The sequence below is a fragment of the Phyllostomus hastatus genome, unplaced genomic scaffold (genome assembly GCF_019186645.2).
Source record: "Phyllostomus hastatus isolate PE091 unplaced genomic scaffold, TTU_PhHast_1.1 phas_scaffold_200, whole genome shotgun sequence".
NCBI classification, from domain to species: domain Eukaryota; kingdom Metazoa; phylum Chordata; class Mammalia; order Chiroptera; family Phyllostomidae; genus Phyllostomus; species Phyllostomus hastatus.
This window is the reverse complement of record NW_025334016.1, coordinates 2,837,084-2,856,106: the sequence shown is the minus strand read 5'-3', so window position 1 is coordinate 2,856,106 and position 19,023 is coordinate 2,837,084. Positions and strand designations below refer to the sequence as shown.

The 19,023-nt window shown below is 38.3% G+C and overlaps 1 protein-coding gene across 8 annotated transcripts in view; it reads right to left on the bottom strand.

Annotated features, from left to right (window-relative positions):
* SYTL5 (synaptotagmin like 5) overlaps positions 1 to 19,023 on the bottom strand; it is a 212,491-nt gene that overhangs the window by 44,919 nt on the left and 148,549 nt on the right. For 7 of the 8 annotated variants that reach the window (XM_045860676.1, XM_045860674.1, XM_045860673.1 and 4 more), the window contains 3 exons: positions 15,957 to 16,072; positions 14,392 to 14,500; positions 11,177 to 11,314 (listed from right to left, as the gene is read on the bottom strand). In XM_045860676.1, coding sequence (XP_045716632.1) covers positions 11,177 to 11,314; positions 14,392 to 14,500; positions 15,957 to 16,072 — 363 coding nt within the window. The remainder of the gene's footprint in view (positions 1 to 11,176; positions 11,315 to 14,391; positions 14,501 to 15,956; positions 16,073 to 19,023) is intronic. The other variant, XM_045860677.1, reaches the window with a different exon arrangement.

Below are 19,023 nucleotides of genomic sequence, written 5' to 3'. Positions count from 1 at the left end.
GATAAACTGTAGATCAGTTTAAATTCATTGATCTCAGATATCTCATCATTTGCATTGCCCTCTCATCTCATACCATTATTTTCTTTATTGCGCAGTGCTCACATCAAGAGAGATGACCTGTCCTCATGACTCATGAGGTGATAAATAGGACACTTCCTGTATTAGTGAGTGCATGTGTTGCACCAGGGGTCAGCAAACCATGCCCCATGGATTGAATTGGGCACACCACCTGTTTTGGGGTAGCCCATGAGCTAAAAGAGTTTTGTTTGTTTTTTTGTTTGTTTTACAATTTTAAGTGGTTGAAAAAGTTAAAAGAAAGATATTATGTTGGGATATGTGAAAATTATGTGAAATTCAAATTTCAGTGCCCATAAATGAAGTTTTGATCTAATACAAGCATGTTCATTCATTTATATACTGTCTATAGCTGCTTTCATGTTTCAGTCGTAGAGTGGGGTAGTTGAGAAAGAGACCATATGGGCCACAAAGCCAAAAGTATTAACTCTCTGTACCTTTAGAGAAAAAGTGTGTTGATTGTTGTGTGTGCTCATGCACACAGGCAGACAAACACATAGGTATGGTTTTCTAAATTTTAAAAAACGAAACTCTTTGGAGAGGTCAACACATCCCAAAGGAATGGATTTTGGGTATTGGGTGCATGTGTATATATGTGTGCATATGTATGTGTATTTATGTGCGTGTTGTACTTTGGGACAGGTGAACCATCATAGGAGCTCTTGAATGCAGAATTAAGGAAGTAGAGAAATGAAGAAGAAGCAAAAATTCATCAAGCAGCTTCTCCAGCTGCACTTTCCTTTGAAGTCACTGATTACTGTGGCATAATTACACATATTTTCCTTCCTTTTCCTTTTTAGAGAAAGGACAAAGATATTATAGTGCAGTGGGTACTCAATAAAATTTTGTTCAATGAGTCTTAGTGTTACTTACATAAATAACCTCTACTGTTTGATGTATTAAAATTAAGGAGGATTTGTTTGATGGTTTAAAATGTGTAGGGTTTCCTTAAAGGATCTGTTTACTTTAAAAAGATTCTCTCAAAAGTGGAGGATATAATTATCATGAGAGAAGGACTCTGACTATATGAAGAAAAAGAAGTTAAGAACAGCTAGTATTCTCAGTCTTATAATATTTTGGTCTTTTACCATCATAAGAAAATCCTGATCTCATGCCTTGTCTAAATAATGACTGCGAGCCAGTTGGAAGAGGGGTCAGCAATCATGAAAAACCTTGTGGGAGCTGGAAGTCAGGAGCAAGAAAAAAACCAATTGGCTTCACCCACAGACACCAAGGGAAACAAGTGTTTAGCAGGATGTAGCTTTCAGTAATTAAATGGAACAAGCACTTACTTTGTATTCAGTAGTTTAGATTTGCTAAAATTCATTTCACCTGAGATGCTATGTTGCTTATAAGACAAAAATTATCAAGATATCCAAAGCCATCCACATCCTGATCCAACTTGGTTCTCCATCTCATGTTGTGCATACTACACTTCAACTTTTACACTCTAAGAACTCTGAACTGTGTATTCTCCAGCACATCCAAAATTGTGCTATGCCTCTTTTCCTTTGTACTGTCTATTTGCTCTGTTTAGAATGTTTTCTTACCTTTCTTTACCTGGCCACGTCCTGATCCCTTAAAATTGCTTAGGGATCATCTTTATGAAGCTTCCCTGAATTTTCTGATAAATGCCTGTTTTGGTTTTCCCAGAGCACACAATATATGCTCTAATCATGATACCATATTGTATTGAAATTATTTTTTTTCAGTTATCCCAATCTTCCCTGCCAAATTAAAAGTTCAAGAAGGGGTAGAACAATGTTATTGTCTAAGAACTTTCACATTTACCACTTGGCATATGTAGTACTAAGTCAATAATGTAGGCAGATCTGTGTGTTGAATTTACTTGCATAAATAAAATGCATAACTGAGCAACTCACATATCTCTATTACTCAATGATTTGAAGAAGAAAGGCCATTACTTTGTCTCAGCTAACCTGAGAAGGTAACCCATCACATAATACACCTCAGGCAACAGTGAATAAAAGAAATTTAGACTTCTGGCCAAGATGGTGGTGTAGGTAGACACACTGTGCCTCCTCACACAACCAAAAGAAGGGCAACAACAATTTTAAAAACAAAAAACAATCAGAACTGACAGGAAATTGAAATGTATGAAAGTCCAACAACCAAGGAATTAAAGAAGAAACATTCACCCAGGTCAGTAGGAGAGGTGGAGACAGGCAGCTGGAGTGGAGAGGACTCACGACAAGGTTGTGGTTGGAGCATCAGGGCTGGCAAGGCTGTGGCTGGTGGACCAGGTGAGATGGCAGCTGGTGGAGTAGGCAGTCCCACATTTGCATGCAGATAAACCGGTAGGAACAACTGGGGAGTAAGATATGCCGCACAATCCAGGCTTCCAGTGTGGGAAAATAAAGCCTCAAAACCTTTGACTGAAAAATCCTGTGAGGGTTGAGGCAGGAGGAGAAACCCTCAGCCTCACAGGACAGTCCATTGGAGAGATCCACAGGTCCTAGAATGTACACAAACCCACCCACCTGGGAATCAGCACCAGAAGGGCCAAATTTGCTTGTGGGTAATGATGGGAGTGACTGAAAGCCAGCAGAGAAGTGAGCAAGTGGCACTGTTCCCTCTAGGACCCCTCCCCCACTGATAGTGTCACAACATGGAGACTTGGGTTGCCCTACCCTGGTGAACACCTAAGGCTCCACCCCTTACTACATAATAGGGGTGGCCCAAATGAAAGAAGAGATGAAAGCTCCAGAAAAATACAACTAAATAATAAAGAGATAGCCAACCTATCAGAGGCAGAGTTCAAAACACTGATAATCAGATGCTCACAGAAATGGTTGAGTATGGTTACAAAATAGAAGAACAAATGAAGGCCATGAAAGATGAAATAAAGAAAAATATACAGGGAACCAACAGTGATGGGAAGGAAACCAGGACTCAAATCAATGGTTTGGAGCAGAAGAAAGAAAGAAACATTCGACCAGAACAGAATGAAGAAACAAGAATTCAAAAAAAATGATGAGAGGCTTAGCAACCTCCAGGACAACTTCAAATGTTCCAACATCCAAATCATAGGGGTGCCAGAAGGTGAAGAGGAAGAGCAAGAAAATAAAAACTTATTTGAAAACATAATGAAGAAGAACTTCCCCAAAATGGCAAAGGAAATAGACTTTCAGAAAGTCCAGGAAGCTCAGAGAGTCCCAACAAAGTTGGACCCAAGGAAGTACACACCAAGGTACATCATAATTACATTACTCAATGTTAAAGATAAGGAGACAATCTTAAAAGCAGCAAGAGAAAAGGAGAGAGTTACCCACAAAGGAGTTCCCATTAGACTATCAGCTGATTTCTCAAAAAAATAAACAAAACAAAACAAAAATACTTTCAGGCTAGAAGGAGCTGGAAAGATGTATTCAAAGTCATGAAAGGCAAGAACCTACATCCAAGACTCTTCTATCCAGCAAAGCTATCATTTAGAATCAAAGGGCAAATAAAGTGCTTCCCAGATAAGGTCAAGTTAAAGGAGTTCATCATCACCAAGACTTTATTATATGAAATGTTAAAGAGACTTATCTAAGAAAAATAAGATAAAAAATATGAACAGTAAAGTAACAACAAACTCACAACTATTAACTGAACCTAAAAACAAAACAAAAACAAAAACAAACTATGTGAACAACTAGAACAGGAATAAAATCACAGAAATGGAGATCACATGAAGGGTTATCTGTGGGGAGGTGGAGGGGTGAAAGGTACAGGGAATAAGTAACATAAATGGTAGGTAGAAAGTAGATAGGGGAGGTTAAGAATAGTATAGGAAATATGGAAGCCAAAGAACTTATATGTATGAATGATGGACATGAACTAAAGTGGGGAATGTGGGTAGGAGGGGGTATGCACGACAGAGGGGAATAAAGTGGGGAGAAATGGGACAACTGTAATAGAATAATCAATAAAATATATTTCATTGTTTGTATACAAAAATGTCTTTGATTTCTGGATATTGACTTTGTATCCCACTGTTTTGCCAAATTCATTTATTAGGTCGAGCAGTTTTTGAGTGGAGTCTATAGGATTTTCTATGTACACTATCATATCACCTGCAAACAATGACTTTTGTTTCCTTCTTTCTGATTTGGATGCCTTTTATTTCCTTTTCTTGTCTGATCGCTGTGGCTAAAACTTTGAATACTATATTGAAAAGAAGTGGTGAAAGTGGACAACCTTGTCTTGTTCCTGATCTTAGTGGAAAAGATTTTAGTTTTTGCCCATTGAGTATAATGTTGGATGTAGGTCTCTCATATATAGCCTTTATTATGTTGAGGAATGCTCCCTCTATGCCCACTTTGCTGAGTATTTTTATCACAAATGGGTGCTGTACCTTATCAAATGCTTTTTCTGCATCTATTGATATGATCATGTGTTTTTTGTCTTTGCTTTTGTTTATGTGGTGTATTACATTTGCTGATTTGTGAATGTTGAACCATCCTTGAATCCCTGGGATGAATCCTACTTGGTCATGGTGTGTGGTCTTTTTAATGTATTGTTGGATGCGGTTTGCCAATATTTTGTTGAGGATTTTAGCATCTATGTTCATCAGCAATATTGCTATCAGAGAGATGCAAATTAAAACCACAATGAGATACCACTTCATACCACTAAGAATGGCCATCATAAACAAAGCAACAAACAACAAGTGTTGGAGAGGTTGTGGAGAAAATGGAACCCTAGTGCACTGTTGGTGGGATTGCTGACTGGTACAACCACTATGGGAAACAGTATGGAAATGTCTCAGAAAACTAAAAATGGGTCTGCCTTTTGATCTGGCAATTCCACTACTAGGATTATATCCTAAGAACCCTGAAACACCAATCCCAAAGAACCTATGTACCCCAATGTTCATTGCAGCACAATTTACAATAGCCAAATTCTAGAAGCAACCTAGGTGCCCATCATTAAATGAATGAATCAAAAAACTGGTACATTTACCAGCAGAAAGAAAGAAGGAACTCCTACCCTTCGCGACAGCAAGGATAGAACTGGAAAGCATTATGCTAAGCAAAATAAGCCAGGCGGTAAAAAACAAATACCATATGATCTCACCTTTAACAAGAACCTAAACAACAAAATAAACAAACAAGCAAAATATAACCAAAGACAATGAAATAGAGAACAGGCTGACAGTGTCCAGAGGTGAGAGGGGAGGGAATTTCAGGGGAAAAGGGAAGGGTTTACAGGGACAAGTATAAAGGACACATGGGCAAAAACTAGAGGGGGTGGAAATGGGAGGGAGGTGGGGGGCTGGGTGGGTGGGCTGGGATGGGAGTAAAAGATAGAAAACTATACTTGAACAATTAAAATAAAATTTAAAAAATAAATAAAAAAGAAAATGATACAAAAGAAAATTTTATTCTATCTTAGAAATGTATTTCAAAAAAAGGAAAAAAGAATTCAGAAAAAAACTTATTATATTAGAGGAGGAAAATGTGTTCAGTTTAGTTCATGGAAATATAACATGCTAAGGCAGTGAATCTTTGGGAAACAAACAAGATAGCAAGGAGGCATCAAGCTTATGATCATTTTACCACAAGAATGAGGCAAATTAAGAATCCAGTTGAAGTTCAACAAAAGTATAGCATCAAGAGCCTGACTGAATTGCTGAGTCTCCAAACCTTCACACATTATTGACATTATAATAAGGAAAGTCTGGTGTATATAAAGTAAACATAAATCAGGGGCTAAGCAACTGCTGGTCTGACAAATTGCATCTTTGGAGGAGATATGAGAGCAATTTGGGTGGCATGTTATAGCTAACATCAGTGCTCCTACCCACTTACCCTCAGTACTCATCTCTACCCACAGAATACTGTTTACTGGGAACATTCATAACTCTATGCCTGAGGACTCCTTCAGGTCACAAGAGCATGGAACCGCTGTTCACAGAACTATTCAGAAGAGACAGAGTTAGTGTCCCAGAATCAGCCCTCAACCAATGCTGAAGAGACACTGGTTTATAAATATGCCAGATTCCTTCTTTTTCTCTTTTTTAAAGATTTTATTTATTTATTTTTAGAGAGAGAGAGGGGGAGGGACAAAGAGAGGGAGAGAAACATCAATGTGTGGTTGCCTATCATGTGCTCCCCCCACCCAGAAACCTGGCCTACAACCCAATCACGTGTGGGAATCAAACCAATGACCCTTTGTTTCACAGGATGGCACTCAATCCATTGAGCAATACCAGCCAGGAGACTTTGGCTCTCTTGAGTGGATAATGCTGAGGTGTGTTCTACGTTGTTTCCTATAGTTATCCACTGAGGTTGAGCTCTAATTGTGCACAGTAGAAACTGGCTTGATGACACATTCTTTTTGGCTTCCATCCCTTTCCTAGTTCACTTCTCCACTCCCCTGTGTTTTCCAAGACCACATCCTAAATAAATTACTTGCTCTTGAATCCTTATTTCAGGGTTTGCTTGTAGGGGATCTCAAATCAAGGTAGGTGTGTATGGTGGGCAAAGGGTGAGCTAAAAAGGGGATGGTTTTGAGTTATAAATAGAAGCTTCTAGCTGAAGAATTATTTGGCAACTCCCGACCTCATATAATTCCCACTGATATGATCACAGAAAATTAAAGACTCCTGTGAATCCACATTTCCTCACACATGTTGTTCTAACACATGCCCATCAATTCATGAAATACTGTGACCATATCCTTTGCTTAATTGACATCTTAACTGCAAAGATGTCAAAGAAAATTACATTCAGGACAGAAAAATAATTTTACTTCTAATAAAAAAAGGATAGATGATATATTGATAGAATGGGTTTCATATACTCATTTTGCCAAAATAATAGAAAAGAATGATTTTCTTAATCATAAGAGTACTAAACAAGCTTTGTTTATGAGGGAGGTAAGGAGGGAGAGAGGGGGGAGAAAGAGAGACAAAAAGAGACAGAGATCAGAGAGAGAAATCAAAGACAGAGAGAGATCAGAGAGAGGAATCAGACAGAGAGAGACAATGTGCCAGTGCTAGTTTGAGAGAGAGCAGGTATGTTGGACAGCGTGGGTAACAACAAGAAAGTGAGCACATGTGCATGCACACATAAGAGTATGCACCAGAGTGAGCATACACACAGGGTTTGCGCTTGGAATGCAGGTGAGGACTAGCTTGAATACTGTGTTCTCTGCTTTGGGATCGGAGCCAACCAAAACATCTTGTGGAGCTCTGCAGAGATGATGATAGTCAGTCCCAGACCTCCTGGAGAGCAGTGAAAAATATTTGGATGAAATCATATGTTGGTATATGTTTGGGTGGGGATGAAGAGGAAGGATGAGAAATGAGTTTGTTATGCAAATGTAGAGCTCCTACCCTTCATGACAGCATGGATGGAACTGGAGAGCATTATGCTGAGTGAAATAAGCCAGGCCATGAATGACAAAAAACATATGATCTCACCTATAAGTGAAACCTAATCAACAAAACAAACAAGTGAGCAAAATATGACCAGAGACATTGAAATAAAAAACAAACTGACAGTAACCAGAGGGGAGATAGGAGGGGTTAATGGAGGGAAAGAAGGGGAAAGGCCATCAAGGAACATGGATAAAGGACTTATGGACAAAGCCAAAGGGGGATAAGATCAAGGGTGGGAGGGGGGAGTGTGTGGGAGAATGGAGACAACTGTACTTGAACAACAATAAAAAAATTTTAAAAAGATGTCATTCAACTACTTGCATACAGAGGTAGGAGTTCACGAGGCCTTTCCTTTGTTCAGAACAGGAACAAAGGAAATGGAGTTAGAAAATTCCAGAGTAGGTTTTTGATGAAGAATGATTGAGTACATGTGATGGAATATAAAACTACTTCTAATGCTATGACCTGCCCCCCAACCTCTATTCAATCCTCAATTGTAGATGGAGAAGTTTGAATTTATACAGTAAACAACAGCTACAACAAACACTACAGTAATAGACTTTAGGAAAAACCCAATTAAAAAATGGGCAAAAGACTTGAACAAACACTTCTCCAAGGAGGTCATACAGAGGGCCCAGAAACATTTGAAAAGATGCTCGTCACTAACCATCAGAAAGATGCAAATTAAAACAACAAGGAGATATCACTTCACACAGGTCAGAATGGCCATCATAAACAAAGCAACAAACAAGTGTTGGAGAAGATGTGGAGTAAAGGGAACCCTAGTGCACTGTTGGTGGGAATGCAGACTGGTGCAGCCACTGTGGAAAACAGTATGGAATGTCCTCAGAAAACTAAAAATGGAACTGCCTTTTGACCCAGCAATTCCACTGCTCAGATTATATCCTAAAAATCCTAAAACACCAATCCAAAAGAACCTACACACTCCAATGTTTGTAGCAGCACAATTTACAATAGCCAAGTGCTGGAAGCAACCTAAGTGCCCATCAGTAAATGAGTGGATCAAAAAACCATGGTGCATCTACACAATGGAATACTACTCAGCAGAGAGAAAGAAGGAGCTCTTACCCTTTGCGACAGCATAAATGGAACTGGAGAGCATTATGCTAAGTGAAATAAGCCAGGCAGTGAGGGACAAATACCATAAAGGTGAGGGATCTCACCTTTAACTGGAACATAATAAACAAAGGAAATAAGCAAACAAAATATAACCAAAGACATTGAAATTAAGAACAATCTGGCAGTACCAGAGGGGAGGAGGAAGGGGATAATTGGGAAAGGGTTTTCAGGAACTATTATAAAGAACACATGGACAAAAACAAGGGGGAGGGTAGAAGCAAGGGAGGGAAGTGTGTTTGGCTGGGGTGGGGGGAGTGGTGGGGGAAAATGCAGACAACTGTAATTGAACAACAATAAAGTAACTAAAAAAAGAAACTATCTTGGAAAGTAGTTCTTAACTGTAATGACCTCACACACTACTGAAAAGTGGGAATTAAGTCATAAATACTGTGTTAACAGCTAACCTTTACTAAAGCTTACTATGTAGCAGGCCCTGTGCTAATAGCTTGGCATGTTTAACACATTTAATCCTCACAATAGCCCTGTGAGATGAGTATCTATGCTATCCTTATGACCAGGTGAATAAATTGGATCAAAAGGAGGTTGTCTCTTGTCCAAGGATAAAGTAGATGTTAAATCAAATATAACATTGTGTTTAAACAAAATTAATCAATATATATTCCAGTTTAAACCTCAGAAAAAGAGAGAATGTAGAGGTCCCATGGTAAAATGCTTACCATATCCTCCAATGTCATAATAGAAATGCTGCTGAAAAACACAGTATCATCCTTCATTTTTTACTGAACAGAGTGAATGTAAGTTCAGTTCCATTCTTCCTTTACATTTTTTAGAAGATATTGTTAATATTCTGCCCAGATTCCCTTCAACCCCTGGGATAGCTCTGTGTGTTCATGTCTAGTTTCTGAGTGCTTTTCTGCTAATAGGTTGCACCTGTGACCTTCAGCAATCTGGCCTTTAGCACTAGGGCTAGAGACCTAGAAATGCCTTGGAGTGTGTCCACCAAACTTCATAGTAGAGTTGTCAGATAAAATACAGAAGTCCTAGTTAAATTTGAATTTCATATAAATAATAAATAAGTTTTAGTATAAAATATACTAATATTTATATAGTATATGAATAAGCAAGGAACTCCATATTGCCTTTTTATACTCAGGGTCCAGCAGGAGTAACACCTGCCTGAGTGTGGTTGGTACGGTAATAATATGGGTATAATAATGTATAGTTTTAATTTGAACATTTCACCTAAAATGTCATATGGTGTGCTTGATTATGATATTGTTATGTTACAGAATTAGATGCTTATGATTTTGTAATGAAATAAGTGTGTTATTTTTGCTGGACCCTGTATATAATGTCCTTCTTGAATGATAGCCTGAAGTGTAAGCCAAGATGCCCGTCCACCAAGTCCCTGAGAGGCTGAGTAAAAATAGCAACATTAAACTAGTTGCTTATCATCTCTAAGTAATGCATATTTTTTTTGTGGGAAACAATATGGGGCTGCCCCAAGGAAAATCAAAGGTAACTATTTCAAAGACAAAAGCTAACATGGTTTAAAATTTATTGTAAACGAAATATATCTATATTCTTGAAATTTTTGAAAATATTGAATATGGTGATGATCTTTTGATAATGGACAAATGATTTATTTTATGCTTCCATATTGTTTTCTGTGCAGTTTAATATAAAGTAACACTAGTTTAAAGAAACGCCTTAGGGGAGAAAAACAGGTATAGAGAGTCTCCATGAAAAAATAAAAAAATGAAAAGACCGAACAGTCAAAAGAGTGTCCTCTCTAGGGGATTTGTGTTCTATATTCTAAAATGAGTAACAAGGAGAACGCAATTCTGCTTGCCGAACCTAAGTAGGTTTTACTTCTTGGCTTTGCTGAGTTACTGCAGCTCCAAGCAAACAAAAGAAAGTTAACATTTTGAAGAAGCAGAGAAACGTGAAGGTAGACCTTTTCTTTCATCACTGCCTTTGAAAATAGACTAATTGTGAAAGTAAGCCCTACCTTATGCCCCAAGAGGATCAAGAAAATCAAGTTTGATATGAAATGACTATGCTCTTGGCTATCTTTCTATTTCTCTTTACTTTGCTTGAGAAGGTGATAGTTCTGTACATAGAAGATTCTCGCTTGACCTCACTGATAGCAAGTTAAAGGAGGTGGAACTAGAAAGAATTTGAATTTATGGAAAAATCTCTGAGGCAGTGCAGATGACGTTAGTAAATTTTTAAAAGCTACAAGGAATGCACAAAGGAATGCACATGACACTTAGAGCTTTCTTCTTCAGAAGGCTAAACAGAAACAGATCAATAAATCAATGAAAAGAATGTATTTTCCTTGTACATCTCCATTTGAACTGCAGCTCTGAGTCCCAAAACATAAAAACATAAAGTCTTGTCCCTGCAGTTAACACAAATTATTGCAATAACTGCAGTCCAGAAGTATAAGTGCTTTTGATTTCAAGTTAAAAAAATGTCCTCTTTGCTTTTCACATTGTTTTAGGGGTTCTCCAAGAGATAATACTTTATAGGCACCTAGAAGCACTGTTTGGATGGGAATACATCAACTGTAACCAGATTATACCATTGCCCAATCTGCATGTGTCTTACCTGTCTGAACTGGGGGCTGACTTTAAATACCGAAAATTTTGGCTATCTAAGTCCACGCTGTAACTCCGCCCACTTTCAGTTTTTGACGTTATGATGATTTCTCCTCTGGTTGCTGATCTGAACTTGCTAAGAAGAAATCTGAAAGCATATAAATATACTTAAAAGATAAAAATGAAATCATTTAAAAATATAATTTCAAGAATACCATTGATAGTATTTTCAACAGTAAATGATTAGCCTTGGGGCTGAGTGGTTGTGGGGAGTTCCCATGCCTCTATTTTATAGTGTCAAGTGTGGTGGTGGAAGAGGTTATGACAGTCTCCCTCGGCCATAACACTTGCTGATAAGCCAAGCCTCTCTCCATGCTAATAAACAGACCACTGACTTTGGGAACTCACCACTGTAACCTGAGAATAGAGAACCACTATGTGTACTGAGTCTGTTTGCAGGAGTGCTAAGAATAAAAAGCTTGAATTCATTTTGCTAGACAGGGGAGCTCAAACGATCCTTGGGGATAAACTAAGGTGGCAGCTTATTAGATTGCAGCTCCATGACAGCAGCAACTCTGACCTTCTTAGTTCCTACCAAGTTCCCCAAACACAGAATGATGCCTGACAAATACTAGAACCCAAGTGATTACTGTAGAATGAGTGACTGAACTCGTGTGGTGGGAACAATCTTTATATCTTCCATGACATTTTCCATTGTGGTAATGAAGTTTGAACAATGGAGTGTCTCATGTAGGATGAAACCTGGTTGCATGTCACTAAATCATTTAGATCTCGAGCAAAAAACAGCTTTCAGAAACCAAGATTCAAGTCAAGATCCAGGCTACTGAATGTCCCAAAGATGAGGGTTTTCAAATGTACTTTAATAAAAACCAAAGCTGTATTATTTTTAGCCCTGGCTGGCATAGCTCAGTGGATTGAGCGCGGGCAGCAAACCACAGTGTCGCAGGTTCGATTCCCAGTCAGGGTACATGCCTGGGTTGCAGGCCATGACCCCCAGCAACTGCACATTAATCTCTCTCTCTCTCTCTCTCTCTCTCTCTCTCTCCCCCTCCATTCCCTCTCTAAAAATAAATAAATAAAATCTTAAAACAACAACAACAACAAAACAAAGCTGTATTATTTTTGTGGTGGCACAGGGAGAGTCTAGTTCATTTACTCAACATTCTACAGTTTTCTAGAAAAAAAAAATGTATCCAAAAGTACTAGGATACTCTTAACAGAATCTGCCAAGTTATCTTTGTTTCAAAGACCACTGGAAGAGTGTCTTGTCAAAGTGTCAGAACCTTCAATATAACTAGAAAATTACATTGGGGGGGTAAGAATAGCACTTATTATACTATCAACCTATGCTGCTCTGAGTCTCACCTTCTACATATCTCTACCTCTGACCTTCTACTTAAGGTGATTCCTCCACTTTGATCACTCTCCTCTTTTTTTTTTTTTTTTGCTGTATTGGACCCCAACCATCTTTCAAAGTCCTCATCAAGTCCCACTTACAATTGAATGTCTTTCCTGATGGCCCCTCTCCCCTTCCGACATTGATTACCTAAGCCACTTATTTAATATTTACTTAATTATTTACTGCTTAAGACATCTCTTGTAGTTAATTAATACCTTGTCTTGTTTTAGAAAGGCTTTTAGGCAGCAGCTTATAGTATCATCTTATATTTTCCTAAAATTTTTCTATACATATTAAATTTTCAAGTATGTACCTTTTCTCCTCAACCAGGTGTTTATATCCCTTGAAGACTGAGAACCATCAGATACCAATGTTGAGTTCCAGCAGGGCTCAGTCCAATGCTATGACTATTTTTAACAATCCAAGGTATATATAATTCATTGTGCTGGTGACTTACTTACTTTCTCCAAGCTCCACGTTCAGCATTCTGTTGTAACCTACAGAGTAATGACTAAAGTGGGGTCTGCAAAGTACAGCTCCTCGGAGAACTTGTGGCTCTGAGTTACTTATTCCATCAAGTCTTTGATTGTTTTTAATGAGCCAGGCACCATGCTATAGCACAAAAGCAAAGCAAAACAAAACAAAACAAAACAAAAAACAAAAAACACCACAGGGCCAGTACTAAGGGAGCTTACAATTAAGTGTGTGCTCAGGGGGATGTCAGAAAGCAATGCAAGGAATAATGAACAAGCACAAGGCATTGTGAGAGTCCTAAGGAGTGACAAATGAATGTAACATGGTAGGAAGAATCAATACATTGAATGTATGGTCACTATAGCCTGTCTTTTCCATTCATCTCTGTTAATTAATGAAGACATGATTAGTCATGAGTATTTAAGTTAATGGACATTTAGGTTTCATTCCTACTCACAGTTCAAGATTCTTTAAAAAAAAAAGATTTTCTGTAGAGCCAGATAAAATCTCAAACACTGGTAGGCTTGCTACCATTGATTTCTGCTGAGAGAACAATGGCTTGCTACCTGGAAAGGACCATAAAATGATTTGGTCCATACTAGAACTCTCACTACTTCAGCCACAAAACTACCCAACAGCTGCCTGAGAAATGAAGCAGCATTTTTCCTTGTGTTTCCTAGCACTGGCATTTGGGGGACAACTTCTCTCCCTTAATGGAACCTTTTTGACCCCAGTTTCCTAGTGCCTCCTTGAATCTTGATTCCTGGTGTGCCTCTTAATTCTCAAATATACCTTACACATATATTTGCTTTATGAATTGTTACTGAGGTAGCCAAATTTGAATTTTTTTCCCTTAGGGAAGCCTGAATTTTAAATAGGTGATATAATGTTTTCAGCCCAAATATAAGTCTTTGATTTGAACATTTCATATATCAACACTCAGAATGGGAGTAGGGGTGTTGACATTCTACAACAAAGGCAGTCATCACCTCTTTATAGACAAGACTGGCCCTGACATGAAACCTTCTACCTAGAAGCAGTAAGAACCACTTGGTACAAGACTGGATATGACAAATGAAAGAAAAACTCTTATAAATGAGAAGATAAACTCTTATTCACTCTGACATGAATAAAGGTCAGAGGGAGCCTTTATTCACCTAACACCAAAAATAATTAAAACTGCATTTCTTCAGGAAGATGTTTCCCTAGCTGAATCTCTGACCTTCTCTGGGTCACTATAGTGACATCAGACTTCAAAAACTAAGGAGTCTTTATTTTAGAGGTGTTTGGAATAAAGACAAAAAATTCCCTTTGGGTTGTCTGTGTCTTACCCCTTTCTCCTGAGCCCATCATGGCTGGCCTTCTGCCCAGCAGAAGGTGAAGTGTTTGACTTTTGTGCATCCTGGTGGTTTTTCTCTTGGCTTTGTATTTCTTCACCTCCTCATTAAAAATAATCAGAAAACAAATTTACATACAAAATGGTTAGAAATGAGAACAATTTTATATTCTTTATTCACTTTCCTACATTAGCACAGGGCAAAGAAGTCTATAATAATTGTCAATGATAATCCCTTCCTAAAATTCCCAGTCACACTGTTATTCCTTATTAGTTGAGCATTCCAGAGTTAAATGAGGAATAACATCAGGACTGATCTGTGGGAAGTTTGCTGAGCTAAGCTTTCTAGGGATGACTGCAATGGAAGAACAATACATCTTCCTCCTAAGATGTCTTTAGGGTAGAGGAGCCTGGGTTCATGAGAACTCCAAATCCTTAGAAACTGAATTCAGGATAGGATTCTAGAAATGATACTCTGGTTTCTAGTACATAAGCCAGATTTAATGGGAGAGTGAGTACCTGTGAATACACCTCATAACTTGAAAGACATTTCATACTCTGGAAAGTACTGAGGTTTAAGTGAAAGAAGCAGCCATGGCTAACTGCTTAATTCTAACTCTACTCCATTCTGTCCTTTTGTGTCATCAGACCTGATCTTACCCATCTGAGAAAGCCCTTCCTTCTAGTGCCACACCCAGAAGTGGCACTGAAACAATTTCAAGCCTTCCAGCCCTTCCTGCCACACTTCAAAACGAGGGAATTAGTCTCTGGTATATGAAATATCAGATACCCTAGGAACAGGCCAGAAGATGCCTGCTCCACCTGTACTATGCCACACATGAGAAATATGCTCTTAAACACAAGTTTCACTCAATATTTAACCAATTAAATTATTGTTTGAATGTACAGAGTAGCCTTCTCAGGGTGGGCTGTTATTTTCATTTGGTGACAGTATAATTCTTCACTGAGTAAAAGTGTCCTGTGCCTTTCAGAACATGGAAATCTCTGGCACATGCCAGCTAAATTCTGTTAATTTTCCCATCTATGACTTCCCCCCAAGTCATAGAGATGACCAGAAATGTCCCCTTGCATTTCTAAATAGTCCCCTGGCTTGGGGAAGGGGGCAAATACACAATATCGTCCCATGGTTGGGAACAACTGGATTAGAAAAAGTAATATTTTTAAGAAATCTGAAAAACATTTTGTTGAAAAATCAAGGATAGCTTTCACAACGTGAATCATACAATTCATCTGTTTTATGTTAATTCCTTAAATGTTTAGTAAAATATTGGAAGTGCATTTAGTAAAAGAACTGTGATGAATACAAATGCTTCCTTTAACAGCCTCAGTATATCAGATATACAGAAAATCACTGTGTATTTTTTCTACTGACTTCCTCTTCCCTTGCATGAATTACAAATTTAGATTTCATGTTTTGAAAGGACCTAAAGGATTCAGGAAATTCAACTGTGCTCATTTGTTACATAGTATAGTGAAGTTATTTAGCCAGCCAAAATGCAGAGTAAGACACTTTTGAGACCAAATAATTTCTTTAATTACCTGGATTTCTTCTTAAGATGGACTGTCGGACAACATCTGTGCCTAGAACATTGGCTTGCTTGAAACGTTTTGACTTTTCTTCAAAAAACCACTCACCAGTTACAATCCTTAGTTGCCTACAGAGGGCAAAAGGGGAGAACATTAAAACTCAGTTATGTAGCCAAATAGATAACTCTCAAAAATTTCTAACTAAGTAAAAAAAAAAAGGCAGTTATTAGAGAGCCCATCTCAATCTCTGGAGTACTCTACAATGATTATTATGGCCAATATTAGTTGAATACTTGCTATGTACCAGGTACTGGTAATTGTTCTTCATACTTACTATATTTTTATCCACATAAAAACTCTGTATTAGCCCTGGCTGGCGTAGCTCAGTGGATTGAGCGCGGGCTGCAAACCAAAGTGTCGCAGGTTCAATTCCCAGTCAGAGTACATGCCTGGGTTGCAGGCCATGATCCCCAGCAACCGCACTTTGATGTTTCTCTCTCTCTATCTCCCTCCCTTCCCTCTCTGAAAATAAATAAATAAAATCTTAAAAAATTATCCTAAAAAAACTCTGTATAACCATTAATATCCCCATTTTACAGATAAGAAAACCGAGATTTAGAGCAGTAAAATAGCATGCCTCCCATCACATAGCTGGTAAGTAGAATTAGGATCCAATCCCAAGCAGCCTGGCTTAGGGCTCAAGTTCTTAACTACTGCATTAGTGGGTAAATAATTTTCAGTGGAAATAGTGGGGGACAAGTGAAGGTTTTGAATTACAAAGGGGCCATGATAAGACTCTGTTTTAGAATGATACCTTACTGTAATATGATGACTGGGTTAGAGTAAAGAGAGAATGGTGCAAAGAGACAGGTTAGCCATGGCAATAGTCCAGAAGAGAGATGACAAGACCCATGCTAGGACAATGGCAAGACTAACAGAAAGGGGGAGATAAACTAAAAACACAACTGTTAGAAGGGCTTGTCTGGATTTCATAATCATTTGAATGGTGAAGGTAAAGAAGAAGAATCTTTGAATAATCAAAGCTATCTTTCAAGCCATGCTCCACCCACCTTCAATAGTTACACAAACACTTTACCCTAGTTACACAGGCCTATGTTCCATTCTCAGAAGATGGCCCATCTCTATTGTTGGGACAATAGTTAGTAAACACTATTGTCCCAACACTTCTGTGGAGGGTTGTAATGGAAAAGGAGGTTGAAAGATAGAATTGAGTCATATGATGGAAATCTTTGAATGTCACACAAAGGAGTTGGAATGCTATTCTGGAGGCAATGGGGGAACTCTGGCAGCTTTTCTAAAGTTCAGGTTGGATCATATAATCTCTGGAATATTATATCGAGAAAGGAGAAACCAGAAGCAGGCAGGTCAATTGCGAAGTTATGACAAAAGATAGGCTAGAAAAATATGAAGATATAAACTAGGGTATCACAAGGGCAACAAGACTGGTGACATGGTGGCTAAAACAAAGCATCTGAGAGCCAAATAGAGATTTCTTGGCTCAGAATATTATATCTGTGTGACTCAGTAATTGATTGGACTTAGAAAATCACAATTAGATCCTGACCAGAGAGGAGTGGGGAGGAGGTTAATGAGAGAAAGAAAGGGAAGGGTCAAGTCAAGGAACATGTATAAAGGACCCATGGACAAGGACAATGGGGTGAGGACTGAATATGGAAGGGGAAGATGGGCAGGGCAGGGCAAGGGAGAGCAATGAGGGGAAAATGGGGACAACCATAATTTAACAACAATAAAATAATTTAAAAATTCTCCAGAAAAATATACCAAATTGTTTCCCCACAGCATTTACCCTGAAATCCTACCCTACTTCTGAACACAGGAGACAAAAGTCACTTATATATACTCCAGGAAGACAAAAAAAAAAACAACAATTAAAAATGGGCAAAAGACTTGAACAGACACTTCTCCAAGGAGGTCATACAGAGGGCCCAGAGACATTTGAAAAGATACCCAGCATCACTAGCCATCAAAGAGATGCAAATTAAAACAACAAGGAGATATCACTTCACACAGGTCAGAATGGCCATCATAAACAAAGCAACAAACAATAAGTGTTGGAGAAGATGTGGAGTAAAGGGAACCCTAGTGCACTGTTGGTGGGAATGCAGACTGGTGCAGCCACTGTGGAAAACAGTATGGAATGTCCTCAGAAAACTAAAAATGGAACTGCCTTTTGACCCAGCAATTCCACTGCTCAGATTATACCCTAAGAGCCCTGAAACACCAATCCAAAAGAACCTATGCACTCCAATGTTCATAGCAGCACAATTTACAATAGCCAAGTGCTGGAAGCAACCTAAGTGCCCATCAGTAAATGAGTGGATCAAAAAACCATGGTGCATCTACACAATGGAATACTACTCAGCAGAGAGAAAGAAGGAGCTCTTACCCTTTGCGACAGCATGGATGGAACTGGAGAGCATTATGCTAAGTGAAATAAGCCAGGCAGTGAGGGACAAATACCATATGATCTCACCTTTAACTGGAACATAATCAACAAAAGAGAAAAGCAAACAAAATATAACTAGAGTCATTAAAATGAAGAACAATCTAACAATAGCCAGAGGCAGGAGGAGGGGACAGTGGGGAGAAGGGTTTTCAGGAACTACTGTAAAGGACACATGGACAAAACCAAGGGAGAGGGTGGAAGCAAGGGAGGAAGGTGGGTTTGTAGGGGGTGGGGAGAAAATACACACAACTGTAATTGAACAACAATAAAATAATTTAAATAAAAAATGAAATATTAAAAAATGTTGCTTATATATAAAACAGTTCCTCTACTGAGAAAAGAATGAAAATTCTATTATTGGACCAAATTATTCATTGAAAAGAATACCATATCATGTACATCTCAGATTTACTCCCAAGTTGCTTGATCATCTAATGAGAAGCAGACTATTAAATCAGCTCCAAACTGTATAAAATGTCCTTATGAAATATGTCAAATATAAGAAGACCTAATGAACCAAAACCAAATGCTTGAATAGGTTAAATTATTTCTGGATACATCTCAAGTGCTCTATAGACTTACATATTACTA